This window comes from Callorhinus ursinus, unplaced genomic scaffold, assembly GCF_003265705.2.
Source record: "Callorhinus ursinus isolate GAN/ISIS: 27379988/994484 unplaced genomic scaffold, GSC_fseal_2.0 scaffold4, whole genome shotgun sequence".
Lineage (NCBI taxonomy): Eukaryota > Metazoa > Chordata > Mammalia > Carnivora > Otariidae > Callorhinus > Callorhinus ursinus.
In genome coordinates, this window is record NW_027397066.1 from 62,805,726 (window position 1) to 62,824,078 (window position 18,353).

The window sequence follows — 18,353 nt, forward strand, 5'->3', positions numbered from 1 at the left end:
GCACACGGAGGAGTGGTGCTCATGACCCCTTATTGGCAGCAAGAACGGGCCCTGAAACCGAGCAGAGAGCTTTGTTCTTACCTCTGGAGCTGCCTCCTGCCGCTACCAGAAGACCATGTGGTCTACAAGAGCTCACGGGGGGTCTGGAACAAAGCAATCAAAGGGGAAAGAGAGGGTGCTTCTTTCTCTTCTGCCATCTGTATGTTATTTGCTAGGTTTCTTCTGTACTGTCTCACAAGCAGTACGTCGTCCATTTTTAAAAGTGGCATCAGAATTCAAATTCTATGCACACTTTAAGGGCCCTGAGCTCTGGCATGAAATCCTTTTTTTTTTTTTTTTTTTTTTTTTGCCTGATGAGGAACAGCCACAAGTGCTGATTATCGTAACTGCTTCCAAATGCGTTTAATCTGGTTGCATTAAGAACCTAATCGACTGACAGGACATTTTTAAAAACTCACTGTGTGTCTAAATTTGTCTTTATAGGTCATTATTTATCAGCTAAGGAGTCACTGCCCCATAAAACCAACATCCAAAGCCATTGCTTCGACAGTACACATTTACTTTAATATCTTCAAGCTTTTTTGACTTTGCTCCAAAGACGTGAAATAAGTCATTTCACTGCCGTGTCTCCCATCCATCATGATTGTGGGTAATCCTTACTGATCCTCGAAGCAGAGCCTTTATGATTTGAAGAAAGCCTCACACAGTGATGACCACATGTAATTTCCTTGCAGCCGCAGGGTGACATATTAGAGGATATTACAGCTGCTGAGTCAAAATATTTTTTTATCTATTTAAATTTTTAGCATGTCTGCATGCTGTGCATATTTAGAAAACAAATGGAATCCTCTGCTTGCTTAAAAACAAGAAATGTATCTATTTCAGCCCGAGCTAATACTCCATTTCCAGTCTCCCTTGTAATGTGCTCATTAATTTGTTTGTTTCAAGTGCTAATTCATTGGGTTCGTTAGCAAGCAGGCACACATATGAACAACTGGAATTCCATCTGCCCTCCCCTCTACCACATGCTTATTATATACCAGTAATCTGAAACAGGCTACACATAAACATATCCTGGGTCTCTCTTCTTCCCTTGTCACCCTCAATGAGTCTTATATTTAAAGACTCTTCACTGTAATTGAAATCGTGACAAATAAGGATTTACTTACTGAGTAGCAATGCTAGAGCTCAGAGAGATGGCCTCCGGAATAGGTGCTGTTTTTAAGCAATTAATGGATACACACTCACCATTTAGACATATTTGAGGTTAGCCTCCTTTTTTGATTACAGACAGCAAGGTAGATGCAAATGCCTTACATTACAGATGGGGCTTTTAGGATGGGACGTTAATCCTTACAGAGGCTGCTAGATTGGTGGGTTGGAAACTCAGTTCCCCTATTATGGTAACTGCAGCCCTGGTTCAAATTAAGCAGTGACAGTATAAACTTCCTCTAGTGTATCCTGTGAAATTGTTCCAAATGTCACCTGAGTGGGGGGTGGGGGGGAACGGGCATGGAAGGTAGGGTGAGGAGGATTATAGGGGAACTCACTCTGTGGTTTGTTGGCCTCTCTCAGAGTATTGCCATTTTAAGGACACAGTTTCTGACAGTTGTGCCCCTACGGTATGGGTCCAGCAAAGATCTGAATTAGGATTTGTCAGACGGAAGAAAGCAAGAGTTGTCTCCAAGTCAGCTTGATTCTTAGAAAATAGGTGTATAGATTTCACTATGCATGAAGTGACTGGTGTCTGAGCAGTTCCCCAGGACACACGGTCATCTCCTGCAGTGCCTGGGGATGGGCTCATACCACCTCTTAATTATATTTAGAGTGTATAATTAATACATATGGCTGGCTGTGGGGATATTTCTCTTTCCATTATCTCAAATCCTACTGACAAGGCAGATGTAAATTGTCACACACATAGCCACGTGGCGCCCTTTCTCTTGGCCTGAAGTGGATTTTGAAAACCAGGAGATGCAATCCACACTGACTTTTTCATAAGCCTCCAAGTTCCCTATCCTAGGATTTTGACTCCAATAACCTTTTTTCTTCTTTCACTCAACACATAGGCAGGGGCTACCTACTAGATACTACTGTTGAGCCAAATTCTACTTTGTTTTAAATTTTAAAGGTATTTTGAAAGCTGACAATTTGTGAAAAGGTCTTCCCAGGTCATGCCTGAAAGACAAACCACTGGTATGTTGGCCTTCCTTCTCAAGGGAAACCCAAGATCTTCATTCCTGGTCCTGACAGCTTTCATGTACTTATGTTATAGTATTCTTAATATGCCTAGTCTAGTACACGCCTCATGAGAACAGTTCAGCAGCAGGATATTATTAACAGAGAGGGTCTTCTAGACATAATGTGGCGGGGGGGAAGAACAGTAGGGACCCCTGTCCCCTCCCCAGCAAGGCTCCTATTGAGAGCTGCTGTATGTCAGAGCTTTCTTGGATTGTTGGTTCTTTGCTATGGTTCTCATGTCTTCTCTCATCATTGTTACCTCCCATCCAACAATTTCTCATTTAAATCTGTAATAAAAACACAGAGACCTCTGTAAATAGACGGGCAAAGAACACAGGCACACACAAACCCATTCCCAGTTGCCTTTAGGATAAAAGACATGCTCCTCTTCATGGTATTCTAAAACTGGTGCAGCCGGGTCCTGAGTGGCTTTTTTCTTTTCTTTTTTAATTTTATTTGTCAGAGAGAGTGAGAGAGCACAGGCAGGGGGAGCAGCAGAGGGAGAGGGAGAATTGGGCTCCCCGCTGAGCAGGGAGCCTGAGGTGGGACTCGATGCTGGGACTCAGGGATGATGACCTGGCCGAAGGCAGTCGCTTAACGACTGAGCCACCCAGACGCCCCATGAGTGGCTTTCTTCTATGTTCTTCAAGATCCAGCCATGTTGTACTTCTCTCAGTTCCTTGAAGGCATCCTGTTCTGTTGGGCTGCTGGGTTTTTGCCTAAGCTTTCCCTCTTTTTGGAACCCTTTCCAAACCGTCTCACCCAGCCCAGCTCCTCTTGCAGCTAACCCCCACGCAGGGTTCATGGCTCCACCTTCTCTAGGAGGCCCTCCCTGTCTCCTGGACTGAGTCAGGACCCCGGTTACAGACTTCCATGGCGCCCTGATAGTTATCCATTAACATTTAACAAAATGTTCGCAACAGTCTCATGGCAGTCCTGCATCTCAGTGTTTGCCATGCGCTCTATTGTTGCTCATCCTGCTGTGCCACCACCTCTATTGGCCTGGTACCCAGGTCTCAATTTGGAGAAAACCCTTTATAAGGCAGGAAGCACAGCCCAAGTCCACTTTATTGTTGGATTGTTGAATATGCCACTTGGCTGCCTCCAACCTGTTCCATGGGAAAGGAGGGTGAGGGTAAAGTGAATGGTCTCTCTGTCCCTTCTTCCTCTCCAGGTGGAAGGGTTTTTCTGGGCTGGGGCACAGAAGTGGAGGGTGCGGGGGTTGTGGTGGTGGTGGATGGCCTGGGTCTGTTAGCTCCAATGCACATTTGAGTTTGTTTTTCCTTCCATCTTTCATCTGTTCCTGAGCTCTGTGAATTTGGTATTTTTTAGATCTGATTCTGATAACTTTCTCTGGGAGCACATGACAGCCCATGCTTCCTGGTTCGATGGGGGCAGTTAATTACAGTGGATGAGAAAAGAACTCATTGGTTGATATCTCAAATTATTATTTGATTTCACATATTTCATACTCAATTATAATTATATATCCAGGGTTGTTTTTCCTGACCATACTGAAAGCTGTATGACTACAGTAGACATTCGAACATTTTTGGTGTTTGAAAGATTTTTTTAATGCTTAGCCTCACTTATAATAAAAGAAGTACAAATGTAAACAATGATGTAACTGCAGTTTTCACCAACCAAATTTAACCAAGATTGTTTTACTACTTTTCAGTTCCTTAGTGCAGGCAGAATTATGAGGAAACAGTCTCATGAGTGACTCTCAGAAATGTAAACTGATACAAACTTCCTGGAATGGAATCTGTAATACCTATTAAGAATTTTACATTTTTTTTCATGTCTGTAGTGATTAAAAGTACATGCTCTGGAGTCAGTGTGGATATGACATGTGAGCGCAAATGACTTAACCTCTGAGTCTCCATCTCATCATCTTTAAAATGGGGATAATAACATCACCTATTGCATTTTTGTAGACTATGCATGAGATTATACATTTATAATAAGTAGTATAGTGCTTGATACATATTCTGAGCTCAATAAATATAAGCTATAATAATAATATGAATTGGGGTGCCTGGGTGGCGCAGTCGGTTAAGCCTCCAACTCCTTTTTTTTTTTTTTTAAGATTTTCATTTATTTATTTGACATACACAGCAAGAGAGGGAACACAAGCAGGGGGAGTGGGAGAGGGAGAAGCAGGCTTCCTGCCGAACAGGGAGCCCGATGCGGGGCTCAATCCCAGGACCCTGAGATCATGACCTGAGCTGAAGGCAGACGCTTAGCGACTGAGCCACCAAGCCTCCAACTCTTGATTTTGGCTCAGGTCATGATCTCAGGGTTGTGAGATCAAGCCCAGTGTCGGTCTCTGTGCTGAGCACAGAGTCTGCTTGGGTTTCTCTCTCCTTCTTCCTCTGCCCCTCCCGCCCATAAATAAACAAGATCTTTAAAAAAAATTTTTAAAATTGAATTGCATTCCTGACAATGTCTTTTGGGAGCCAATCTAAAATGCACAGAAGTCTTATCAGGGCCTCAATTATAGAAGTGGACAAATTGGATGTAAATGTTTAAGTACAGTTCATCCTAGAACAACACAGGTTTGAACTGTTTAGGTCCATTTATATGTAGATTTTTAAAGATAAATAGAGTACAATATGGTAAATGTATTTTCTCTTATGATTTTAACATTTTCTTTTCTCTAGCTTACTTTATTGTAAAAATACAGTATATAATAATATCTATAACCTTCAGAGTATTTGTTAACTGATTATTTAGGTTATCAATAAGGCTTCCAGTCAATAGTAGGCTATTAAGTTTTTGGGGAGCCAAACCTTATACTTGGATTTTTGACTGTGCAAAGGGTCAGCGCCCCTAACCCTTGGTTTTTCAAGGGTCAGCTGTATATGAAAAGTGCAAGTTTCTTGTTTATTTATTCAAGGCTGGGATATTCTGTAGTCCCTAAAATGTTTACAATGACATGTGGAAATGCTGATGGTATTGAGTAAAAAAAGAGATATATGACAACATTTAATATAATCTCATCTATGTATAAAGCTCTGTATCGTAAGAGTATATAGAAAAAAACTAAGAGAAAAATGTCAGTGTCAGTAGTTCTTTACTCTGAAAGGGCTACTTCGGTTGGTTTTTATGTTTATTTATATTTGTAAAAATGTTTTTCATATTTTTTTTTTCCATGGCTCACCTTGTATTCAGAAAAACAAAACCTTAAGGTTCTTGTCAGAGCCACACTCAGCCCCTCCTCTGGGCAGGAGATCTCAGGGATCCCCAGGCTTGAGCCTGAAGCTTGCTTACAGGTGCTCCCCAGTGGGACTGGTCACTTGTAACGTGTCACCCCTGAGTTCTGTAGTCTGCTCTCAGGAGCCGTACTTTTCTGATTGTAAGTCAGAACACAGGTATTAATCCTTAAGCCCTTTTTGCTCTGATTTCTGGCTTCTTTCCCTGCACATCATTACTCATTTTGAGCTCTCCCAAAGAATTCTCTCCTATAAAGAGATTTTGACTTCAAACTCACAAGACAGAGGTGTTTCCTAGGTTTTAGGAATTTATTTTCCTTTTTTGATTGGTTGAAGAAAAGTCAGTCAACCTTCAGATTGACTTGAGAGCAGGATTTCAGAGCATATTTAAGTGGTCTTCTTAAGGGGCTTGTAAATGAGAGTTGGGAAGGGAGGTTTGCGTGAATGCATTAACATGGGATCCTTTAGCTTGTTGCTTTGGAATGAATCTATTCATAGGACTGGGTGTTTAGTATGACTTTTTAAGCCATGGTTGAATGAGTAAGGAATGAATACAGGTCATGAACAAAAGAGGGAGCCCAACTTCCAGACTCAGGTAGTTACAGTCTCGTGTGTAAGGTAAAACTTTAAACTTCCGTGCATTAATGGCATGCTTTGGGCAACCTGCAGTTGATTGTTTTGTATTTTCAGGTGTCATTTATTGATTTCTCCTTGCTTCCGGGTACTCCATCATGCAATGGATATGTCTGGCAATTGATGTGATGCCTTCTTAAGGCTTCACATGGAGCCATGAAGAGAGGCAGAGGCCTCAAGTAGTTTTGGAGTCTCTCAGACTCTTGAGCCCTTTCCACTGGCTTCTAGTAGCAATCTATCAAAATACAATGCAAACAGCCCTGTCTAGTTTAGGACCTTCAGAGGATGAGACTTGATTAGGAGGAAGGCAGAAAGTGAGGGTTGTGAGGAATGTCTATATTCATCAGGCAGTGGTGGCGGAGAACAAGGACCTGGCCGTGAAGAGCGCCAGGATAAAGCATACTAAAGAGGACACAGGGTCAAAGAGGAGGGCAGCCAGGAGTGTCATGTGTTGCAGAGCTCTCCCGTGGGTTCGGTTTAAAGGAAGCCATTGGATTTGGTCATAAGAGGTGGTCAGTAGACCTTTTCAAGACAATACCACAGCGGACTCATGGAGGTTGAAGGCAGATCCCAGCAAGCTGAAGCGTTCGGGAGGCAGGGAAGTTGGGTGGTGAAGGGAAGGCGAGAGATGGCGGCGTGGTTGTAGAGAAAAGCTTTGGAGGCGTTGGTAATGCAGAGTGTGTTCAGAGGTTGAGGTCAAGGAGAGTGAAGAGAGATGGGGTAAAAGATGCAATGATGCCGAAATAACGTTCTAATAATGTTGAAAATTGGATCAAGAATGTGGGAGGAGGAATTAGCCATTTCATCCCGGGAGAGAAGAATTGAAATAAAAATGGGTAAAGAAAGATGTTTTGAGTCTGACAGGAAGCCTGTGCCTGAGGGGCTGAATGAAGTAGAAGATAGAATAACCTGGGAGGAGGCAGAGGCGGGGGTGGGGATGGGGGTGGGGATGGGGGTGGGGCCTGGAGACCAGGAGTGAGGGTTTGCAAGCAGCTGCCGTGAAGAGTGGGAAGGAGCATCCATAGCCTAGCTCCAGCTTCCTTTGGTAGTAAGTAATGCACATTACACTCACTCATTTCAACGGCTTCTAGAGATCCCCAAGATCAGATAGGTTCATAAATATTTATTTATTGTACCCACAAAGTACTCCAGAGATGATCTTACTTTCTCTTCAAAGCATCCCCTTGGTGATTATTCTTCTTCATTCCTCTAATTGCACACTAGAGAAAGCCTTAGTTAGATGCAACTCGTTTTTAGACCACTGAACACCTGCGGATCTTGTTGATGCATGCCTGAGCCCAGAACTCTGTCAGCGCCGGCTTGAAAGAGGAAGAGGCTGTGACTTTTCAAATAATGGAGCCTTGAATCAGTAATGTCTCTCAGGTTTCCAACCCTAGGAGGTACACACTCATTCAGGTAATCATAAAGCACAGTCACTTCCATTTGCTCCAGCAACTTTCAAAGCTTTTTGAATCTCCCCTTCAGCTCCTGGCACTGTGAGGAAGGCACAGGAAGCAGAGAACGTTGTGTGGAAACCTTATACTAAGTCGGGGGAGTAGCCTCCCTATCGTCTTTTCCTCAATACAGTCATCGTTTTCCTTTATAATTCACTGAAGGTCTATAATGAGGATTAATTTGGCTCTTAGAAGACCAAGAACTCCTAATACGGGCAAAAGGCTGCCCGTAATTTGAAACTCCCACAATTCAGAGAAGGGGCAGGGGCTGTTCGTTTGCATGCCCACAGGAAGAGTCGGCATCCTGGGGAGGGCGCTTTTGGCTCAACTTCTGGAGTGGTTGTGCAGGTCCTCAAACGGCTTCTCATGGGGATGAGTGGGTGCAGGTGTGCGACTGAGATCCGCTTCTGCAGGGGACACATCTCAGGTGGTCAGCAATTAAGAAAATATCACTGAGAGTCTAGAGAAAAAGACCTCTTTTAACAGATTTCAGGGGACAGGCCGTCTGTTTCATTGACCAGGATTTTTTAATCTAAATATTGCTCGAGATCACGATCTCTATCTACAAGACTCTGAGCCGAACAAGCCGTATCTGGTCCCTGAGTGGTGCATTAGCAAGTGCAGACAGTGCTTTGAATCCTAGAGGGAAAGACCTGTGCTTAGAGCTCTTGACTTTTCATTTCCTAGGCCTTTACTCCTTTTTTATTTTGGTGGGTAAATCAGGATTTGTGGATTTTCTTCCACCTTTGCGATGGAGGATGGTAAACAGGACCTGAAGGGCAATTACCCCTTAAAATGAGGCAGAGGATGGGAGCTGAACGCAGTCAGGTTCTTGAATGAAAGGATAACTATTACATGGGCGAGAACGAGAGACCGTGCTGGCTGTACCAGATAATTAGTCTTAGAGCTTTAATCACAACTCCTACAACAGAGCTTGTGTTGTATTGTGAATTATGTATTGGGTCATGAAAATGACTTTTCAGCTCACAACTCTTCTTTGTAACTTACCTCTAATTGGAGACTAAAATTTCCCACCGGCTCACGCCACTTATCAGTAACGCCAGTCCCTCCATATCAACACCTGAGACCGGGATGCTGCCTCTGAAAGGCCAAATTCCTGGGAAGGCAGCTTGCGGGGAGAGCACCGTGCCCCCCTCAGGAGCACTGTGCATGGGGCATGCTGGGCTAGAGTTCCCAGAACGCTTGGGGGGAAATGTTGATAGTATTGGCAGTACCGTTGCTGTTAGTCTGACAATTTTCTCTGTACTCCGAGCAACAATCTATCACATGCCCTTGTAGTACTTGAAGGTCGTTCAGTTGAAAAGGGGTGAAAACAATAGCTGTGCTGGGCCTGGCCATTTGCTAAAAACCTCAAACGCGCCATTTGTACAGGTCCCAAACGTCTCCTTTCCTGGGGTGTCCTGCCTTTGGGTTGCTCTCCCGCTGTTTGCACTGCAGCGGGGGTCATTGAGATCCCTTCCGCCCTTTGGTGTAGTGATGAGACCCCACGCTCATGCTGCCCATGCCTTCTGTGTGCCCTGCCCCCGCCCTCTCCAGACTGTCATCCCCTGTGCCAGCACTGTGCCGCTGATCTCCACCACACCGGTAGCGTCTGCCTGAGCTGCCAGAATGCCCGGTACCTGCTGCTGGGGGACCACTGTGTGCCTGATTGCCCTTCTGGATACTACGCGGAGAGAGGAGCTTGTAAAAGTGAGTAAGTGCCGGACACAGGAGCTGGCGTGAGCTGTTCTTGGGGGCAGTAGCGGGAGAGGACTGGAACTTCCAGAGAGAGATAGGAGGCAGGAAGCACGCTGCCGGACAGTAAACAAGACCGGCTAACGCTCTCAGTTGGGGCTTTTATTAACACCTCTCGGGCTGCTGCTGGGGGAAAGGAGCTTGGCTACATAGGTTCTCTTTGTGTCTCTTTTCCCTCTGCAGAATGTCACTCCTCTTGCAGAACCTGCCAGGGCACGGGACCCTTCTCCTGCACCTCGTGTGATGCCGACCTCGTTCTGTCCCACCTTGGCACCTGCAGCACTGCCTGCTTCCCGGGGCACTATCTCGATGACAGCCGTGCTTGTCAGCGTAGGTTTTTAAAAAAATGAACTTTCTCTCCTTTCCTGCTCTTCTGGAGTCATTGAAGGAAATATGAAGTTCTTCTATATTCTCACTCCATAGCCTTTATTTTTATAAAAGAGAGTTAATCTACAAAGGCATATGGGTATCCTTAGCAGACATCCGTCTAACTGGGAAGTGCTGGGCTCGGGGATCTCCTCTGCAAGTACCAGCTGTGTGATCTTAGGCCAGTCATTTAGCTTCTCCGTTCTCTGGTTATCTCATTTTAAAAATAAAAGTGTTGGCTTGTTTTGTCCTCAGCAATTCAATTCCAAGATCCTGAGCAGAGAATGGAACTCGTTCTAGTACACAATCAGTGACCTAAGCACTTGTCTGGGTTTAATTTGTTTTCTGTATGTATTTGTTGAATATTGACAATGTGCAAGGCTTGACATGCTACAAAGCATTCGGTTTCTGTTCAAACAGTCATCATTTTGTCTTGCATGAGAGTTACTTGTATAGATGTCTTATTTCTCAAATAAGTCAAAATGTGATTAATTACCTGTGTCAGGCACAAACAAAGAGGATAAATTAGGGAAAGGGCAAATCTGAGTAGAAAAGAAATTTAGGAAGTCCTTCACAGAAGAAGGAACATTTTTAAGATACGCTGAGGTGCCTTACTTTATTTCAATCACTGAAGTGTCATTTGCAAAAAAACTTTGTTATATTTTTTCCTTTCGAAAACGACAGCTAACAAATAAATACGGTGCTGGTATTTCAAGTTTATGTCCTAGGAAGAACCATATTGAAGGAATTATAGACTGGTGGTTAGGAAGGTGGACTCTGGACTCGTTCAAATCCTACCTGCCACTTGCTAGCTTTTTGTGACCTTGAGCAAGTGAATTAACTGCTAGTTCTTGGTTTCTTTTTCTGTGAAAGGGGGATTATAATGGTATGGTACCTAGACCTAATGTTCTTGCACTTAGTATGGACCCTCGCGGAGAATAAGCTTTCGGTATAGATTACTTATTGTTGTTGTCATCATCATTGTCATCCAGAATGAGATGCAAATCAAGCACTTTTAAGATATGTATATTTTATAGATAGCTATTACTATTAGTTTATTGAGATGCTTACAAAGATTTGCATTTGAAATGAATTTATGTGGAACTTATCATTTTGTATCACCCATTGAGATACCAGAGATAAAAAACCCTTTTGGGACCCATAAAAAATTTCTTTGCTTTTATAACAAAAACTTTGCTTAGTATATCAACTGTCTACCAGTGTCTGTAGATTCTCTAACACAAGAGACATGAGTGAAATACTTGCATGTTCTGTTCAAGAGCAAGAGAGTGTTGGTGGAGAAATAGTGATTTAGATTTATGAGGCTCTTCACAGCAGTGGAATCACAGAAATAAAAGTTCAAAAGAAAAAATAGAATCTTTTGTATGGCGTATAGATGACAAAAAAATGTTGCATTGAAATATTTCTTTCTGAGAAGCCTTTGCCTTAGTGCAAGGTGATCTCCGCACAAATGCATTTGTTATGCTACCATGTAAATAGGATTTCATAGACTATTTCAGTTAAATTAAGAATCTCCTAGCTTTAGTCCTTTGCTAAAGCTTAAGTTTCATTCTTTCGAAGATTGAATAAAGCACAGCCCTTAAGTTGGGATATTTGAGTTTCTAGTATGTAAAAAAAAAAAAAAATCAACAATGTTCCTTTCTAATGCTCATCATTATAAACAATTATAGGCCTCACAATTTTGGAAATGGTGCAGTAAAGCGCTTTCAAGGAAATATAACCAGTATTAAGGGGAGGCATTAATAACCATATTACAGAAGAAAGTAAGAGCTGGAGAACTGTCTGGATTCTAGCTACAGAAACCTTTAGAAGTTACATACTGAGCTCTAAAATTCAAGGATAATTAGTTGAGGCAGGCACTTTAAAAAAGAGATGATAAGTGAGGTTCCCAGTGCTTAAAACCATGGTGCTTTAGAGGCAAGGAGGAGAACTCCAGGGTGGCCAGAGACGACCTTGTACCCAATGCAGAGATTCTTTCTCGCTCCCCCTCACAGACTTCTACAGATGAGGAAGGAAGCCAGGTCCATTGGAGGGGGTGGTAGCTGTTTAGTTGTTTGATGGTTCTTTCTCATGGGCCCTAGAACTCCCCTCTGGAGTGATACAGAGTAAGTCTCCTTCCTCATTCACTTGATTGCCTTCCAAAGTTTGAAATTATCTGTCATTTCCCACTTGCACTTTGCTGCTCCAGGCAAAACTGGAGCCAACGGAGTCTTTGAGCAGAAATGGATGACCCTCTCTCCGAGCTGCGGTAGAAAAGAGGCCTACTTCAGAGGGAAGGTGGATTTCCTAAGCTGTCGGGTCCTTTCCTCCTTCATGAATGATGGTTCAAGTACATCTCTGCTTCCCTTGTTGGTTTCTGGTCCACTTACCACTGTCTTCACTGTCCTCTTGGTAGTTTCTGGGGTCCGGGACCTCGGAGAACTGCACCTGGGACTCTAGATGTGATCACAGCAACATGACTAATACTGTGTATGGTCTGAATATGCTAAGATGGAGAAAATGCTCCTTACCCACATGCCTTTGGAGATGGAAGCTGAGAACCCAGGGGCCTTTGGTATGTGCAGAACTGCTCTGACGAAGACAAGGTCATTTGTGGATTGCTTGGGGAGGGATGAGGATTTCGATGAATGAGGAAGAAGCGTTCAGGTAGACATGGAGGGAGCTCCCTGCCCTCAGTGTGACACTGCTGCATCCCTCCAAATCTCCACATAGTCTTCTAACCTTTCACAGTGCTTGGCATGAATCCATTTGTTTTGGAAGCCAGTAGAGGGGCTGAGTTATACTTTGAGGTACCGAGGGGGAATGAAAGACTGCATGGAAGGATTCAAGAATAAGAAGGTACACAGATGCTTGAGGAAGTAAACTACAAAAAGCTCTCCACTATCCAGACAGGGCATCATCCTGTCACTCTAAGCTGAGGGATTGGCCTTTGGGCTTCAATTTGCAGCCGTTGGTCAGGGGGCTCCAGCTGACATTTAGGTTATATGAAGGCTCTTCAGTTTAAGATTGTGTTTCTTTAGTAACCATATCACACTTCTAATAGGCTTTTAATCAACTAAAATTCTTAGATCATTTTTTATAGGAACTACTGTCTGAACAGGTCTCCGGTATCCTTTATTTGTGCAATTGGTTATGGAAAATAAATGCAGGACTTAACAGTTTTGCTTATTTCATCGGATTACTTTTAGTTTATTGCTTCAACTAGCTAAAATTCAGTTTAAGTTGTTCTTTCAGCTGGTGAGATTAGACTGTGTATCCTATTAGGTGTATGGGGCATATTTAAATATCATTAGCATGATTTGTTGTGATTAAAGCTATTAATAAAAATGTTGATCAAATAAAAAGTGAAGGCTTCATCATAATATTCTACTAAGGACATTTCTTTTACTAATTACAAAGGTTTATTGATAACTTTTTAAGGATGCATTTCAACCATTTTCAAATCCACCTACAACTCCTAGACCCCACTTCATTTTTGTATTGACAGGTTTATCTTTGAGATTTTTGTCAAATCCTTTGCCAAAATTAAGATACACCATGTGTAAAAATTCTAGCAAAAAAAGATGGAAGTTTAATTTCATTGAGGCTTCCAAAAATTAAAATATTCTTTTCTAATTATTCTCAAACCATCTGTTTGAAAATCCAGTCTAGAGTTTTTCTAGGATCTTTAATTACCAATCTACATATTCTAATGAATATTTTATATCAATGACATTTCTTGTAGGTGAAACAAGAGGACTTCCTTTTTATTTTTACCAGGAGGCAATTTTCCTGCACTGTGCCACACACTTTGATATCCTCTAGATCTAAAACTCTAAAAATCTAGCTCATTCTCTGGATTTTTCCTCTGATATATACTTAGAGAAAATTTCAGAATGAGGCAGAGATGTGTTTGAATATGTATAATTACAATATCTGGTTTCTTTCATTTATGTGCAAGTGTTTATTGAACACCCATAACATGAAAGATAACTAGTTAGGTGCTGAACACTATTGCAAGGAACAAAACAAACCTGGTCTTTGCTTTCATGAAGCTTATAGCTTAAAGGATACAGAGGTTAAATAATCATTGTAATGAAAATTACTATGTATGGCATGAATGAAATGTCTGGGGTGCTATAAGAGCAGTGACAGGGAGACTTGTTCTAGACTGGAGATTGAAGAAGTCACTGAAGAATGAGTAAGAGTTAAAGACAAGAAACTTGGAGATTATATTGAGAGGATTCAAATATGTGTATTAAGATTTCTGGGCGGAAAGAATGGAGGGAATGATGGAGGAGTGGTATTTGCAGAAATGATGGCTGGAAATTTTCCAGGGTTGAAGAAAGATATGAGTTTATAGATGAAAGTGTCCTCTGAAACCTGAGCAGTATAAATTTTAAAAATCACTCTTGGGGATACATGGAAAATAGAATGCAAGAGGGTCAAACTTGGTAAGGGGAAACCAATTAGGAGGCTATGACAGTAGTCCAGTAGGAGATGATGAGGTCTTGGATGTATTGGCATGTGTGAATATGGAGAGAAGCAAAAAATTCTGGGAATTACGTAGGAAGATTTGAATAAATAGGTTCCAATGAGTGATTAGATTAGGAATGAGAGATAGGGGGCCTATCAAGATAGCCTCCAAGGTTTCTAGCATGGACAACTGAGGAGATGGAGAAATGCCAGTTGTTAAAGTTAGGGAAGATGGAAGCATCTGGAATCCATGGACCAGATTTGGGGATCATCCTTGAATGCCTGAATTAAGTGGCTGTTGAATATTACAACTGGGCAAATCAGTAAGCCAGACCTCCTTAAAGTTCTTTGTGGCTTAAAATATGGGATTTCCTGAGCTTCACAATAAAGTTGATGCCGAATTTTAATCTTGGCATTGCTCAAAAATCTGAATCCACATTATGAACAATTGGGAGCTTGATTCCTTGAGAAATTGTCCTTCCTTGAGAAGTAAGGTTCAAATACCTCTCTGGACTATTATTCCAGAGATCTTGGAGTAAGTATAAATTCTGTTGCTGAATCACATGGCAACTTGGATGTGGGATTTCCATTCTTGGGTTTATAATTTATCTTCTCTGGAAAATAAAATGATCCTTTTATTTTAGAAAATAAAAGTAACATTTTCTGTTTCTGTTGATCACAGGGGAGGGTTATGAACCATAATTAAAGCACAGGTTGGAGCAGAGCTTTGCTCCTTTGTAGCATCTGTCTAGGTTTGATCAGCTTCAGTATTTGCAGTTGTAATTATCTGGTCATTTTCTCTTCCTATCCGCTCAGCATGTAAAGCGCATTGTGGAAGCTGTGATTCACAGGCCAGCTGTACCTCCTGCCGAGATCCAAACAAGGTCCTGCTCTTTGGGGAATGCCAGTATGAGGGCTGTGCCCCACAGTACTATCTTGACATCTCCACCAAGATATGCAAAGGTAAAGCTCTTCCAGAACTGTGCAATGATTCTTTTCCTCAGTGATCTCCCTTTCCTGTAGGTGTCTAATCCTCCATGTTGGGAAAATACCATCATATGTTTAGACGTTCTCTGATGATAGCAAGAAGGCATCATGTATTATGAATGCATGTATGTAATTTCTTTCTTTTTTTTGTATGTAATTAATTTCTTAAGGAAATATTTTTGAGCACCTACTATGTGCCAGATATTGTGCAAGGTTTTAGTAACTAGACCAGAGGTGGCAAACCGATGTATTTGGCCCAAGACATGGAGGGTTTGTTTTTTTTGTTTTTTTTTTGCCCACCTAATGTTCTAGTGTTTTAAAATTTTTAATTAATGCATTTTATTTTATTTTCTTAAAGATTTTATTTGAGAGCAAGAATGAGAGAGAGAGCACAAGAAGGGGGAGGGTCAGAGGGAGAAACAGACTCCCTGCTGAGCAGGGAGCCCGATGTGGGACTCGATCCCGGGACTCCAGGATCATGACCTTAGCCGAAGGCAGTCGCTTAACCAACTGAGCCACCCAGGTGCCCTAATTAATGCATTTTAAAATGTAGAAGACTTCACATACAAAAATTGAGATTTTTCTGTTTCTTTTGAAAAAAATTGAGATTTTCTGTTTCTTTTGAAAAAGTCAGATGATCTGGGAATACTGGATTTGCATTTCCATAATGCAACAGTCAGTTGGAGATGAGTAGCTGTTGTCCCTTTTGTGTCTTCAGATCACTACAGTCCCTGCCATTCCCTCGTCTATCACACCAGGCCTATTTCAGAGATTTACATTACCTTCCTTTACAACTCTGTATTGCTAGACGCTAACCTTAATGAAGACAGGGTTTGGGGTGCTTGGATGGCTTGGTTAAGCATCTATCTGCATTCGGCTCAGGTCATGATCTCAGGGTCCTGGGATCAAGTCCTGCATCAGGCTCCCTGCTCAGCGGGGAACCTGATTCTTCCTCTGCCCCCCTCCCCCTGCCACTTGTGCCCTCCCTCTCTCTCTTTCTCTCTCTCTCAAATGAATAAATAAAATCTTAAGAAAAAAAAATGGGTTGTATCTGATTTGTTCATCTCTGTTTAACAGACTTAAAGGAATAAAGACACAGTCCCTGCACTCCAGGAGTTTGTAAGGAAGCAATATCAGAAACCTAGCACCTGTTCTCTAGTGGTTAGAATTCTTGGGGCTTATGCTCTTTAAATGGCAGTGCTCAGCAAGAAGAACAGAGTTAAAGGCCAGATCTTCCTTGCTTCTCTTCCGTTTTCCTCCTCCATCCCTCCATTCCACTTGTCTCCCATCTCTCCAGTTCTGCCCAAGAACCTGGGGCTCAGATATGGGGGCCAAACATCTGGCAAGTAAGCTCGGGATGTTTTAAGGCTTTGCAAAATTGCACACTCTCCATTCCAAGAAATTCTACTTGTTGTCAACTTAGGTGGTCTCTCTGTGCTCAAGACCACAGAAGCTTTTCTATTTTTTCCCTTCTAAACAGCGATTGTCAGTTTGCGGTGAAAAACAAGATTATCACAAATCCTCCATGTTGTAAATGATTTCATAACTATGCTGGCAGTTGTCAAAGCTCTGCTTTAGTCATTCTCCCTCAGGACTGATTCAGCCAAATAAATGAGCGAGATTAACTTTATAAATCTCCTTGGAATCACGTGTACTGTCTTGCACATTTACCTGCTTCTTTGGGACTTAGAAATATCGCATCAAAAAAGAGAAAGGTGACTAATGAGAAGTTTCCTGGGTTCTCAGCTGGGATGGATGGTGGAGTGAGGAAGAACTGAGTGCAGAATGTTCTCCGAGAAAAACAATTGGGCAGCAAAACATTTATTAAGCTGTTACTATGTGTCAGGCACTGTGCTAACTTCTTTACATTCACTGTTACCTTTACACAATAGCCTTATGAAATAGGTACTCTTCTTATCTCTGTCTTACAGATAAGGAAACTGAGGATCCAAGAGTTTTGGGAAAGTGCGTAAGACATGTAGATAAACAGTGGCTAAACCACAGCCTCAGTAGAGACTTGGCTGTCTTCAAAACTCAAGTACTTAACCACACGGTGTTGTCCCACCTTCCATGCATGAGGACTTAGTTTACCATCTGGCACTTTGGCTCTCAAACATGAGTGTTCTGGCGGCAGGAATTGCCTGGGCCTTTAATAGCCACAGCTACAGTAACAACAACCATAATAATCATGAGAACAGAAACAACAGTAGTGGCCCCGACATGTTTCCTTATGCCCTAGTCCTTGAGATGACGTCAGTAGTTCTGATGTTGAGCCAGAAAATCTGTATTTCTAACAATCCTTCTGGATTATATGGATGCACATCCAAGGTTGGAGCCCGCAAGCACATAAGCCCCTTGAAGCCAGGGTCTGCCCACTTCCTACCCACCGTTCGGTGCTATGCATTCCATAGGTGCTTATTGAGCAGATAACATGTAAATGAGCCAGTTCCGCTCTAAGGAGATCTTCTGTTATTTCTGTAAGCCCTTTCTTTCTGGACAGTTCCTTGATGCTACATTTAATTCTAACATCATTGGTCCTTTCTGTTGGGTGGGTCAGCACCTGATTCTTGAGAAGTAGAGAGTCAAGCAGCCAGTGTCGGTGGAGGCAGCAGACGCCTTCCTAGTTGAGACCCTGACATCCCTTTACCTGTGGAGCATTTGGAGAAGGTGCGGATTAAGTCTGTGGAGGCAAATTGGCCCCTCCTTGTAGCAGAGCAGGCTTTGCTTGACGATGCTGAGGCATGGGAATCAAGGACTCTAAGATTAAGTTGACCTGGCTCCTCAGATGCCCCATTAACAAGCAGGCTCTGCACAAGCCTGGAGTGATCCTTGTACATGCCCATGTCTAACATAATTAGGAAACACTAAACCTCAGGCGTTCAGGCTACTACAAACAGAAACCTTGTTAGAGCTGGCTTATCTGACATCTCGCCTGGTGTCCTCACTTTACCCCTTGCCACTGCAGACCGCGTCCTCATAAATTAGTCACTGGGACTGAGGACGGACAGGCGAAAGTGATCTCACGTGGACTTCCTTTCTAGAGTGCGAGTGGAGTTGCAACGCGTGCAGCGGGCCCCTGAAGACAGACTGCCTGCAGTGCATGGATGGCTATGTTCTCCAGGATGGGGCCTGTGTGGAGCAGTGCTCACCATCCTTCTACAGGGACTTGGGCCTCTGCAAAAGTAAGTGTCCAGAGCTCCTGCTCTGTTCTCATCCAGCCTTCAAG

At 42.6% G+C, this 18,353-nt stretch overlaps 1 protein-coding gene across 3 annotated transcripts in view; it reads left to right on the forward strand.

The window, feature by feature from the left end:
• FRAS1 (Fraser extracellular matrix complex subunit 1) overlaps positions 1-18,353 on the forward strand; it is a 404,840-nt gene that overhangs the window by 237,423 nt on the left and 149,064 nt on the right. For all 3 annotated transcript variants that reach the window (XM_025887777.2, XM_073891815.1, XM_073891816.1), the window contains exons 21-24: positions 9,101-9,253; positions 9,482-9,628; positions 14,957-15,103; positions 18,169-18,309. In XM_025887777.2, the coding sequence (XP_025743562.1) occupies positions 9,101-9,253; positions 9,482-9,628; positions 14,957-15,103; positions 18,169-18,309 (588 nt within the window). The remainder of the gene's footprint in view (positions 1-9,100; positions 9,254-9,481; positions 9,629-14,956; positions 15,104-18,168; positions 18,310-18,353) is intronic.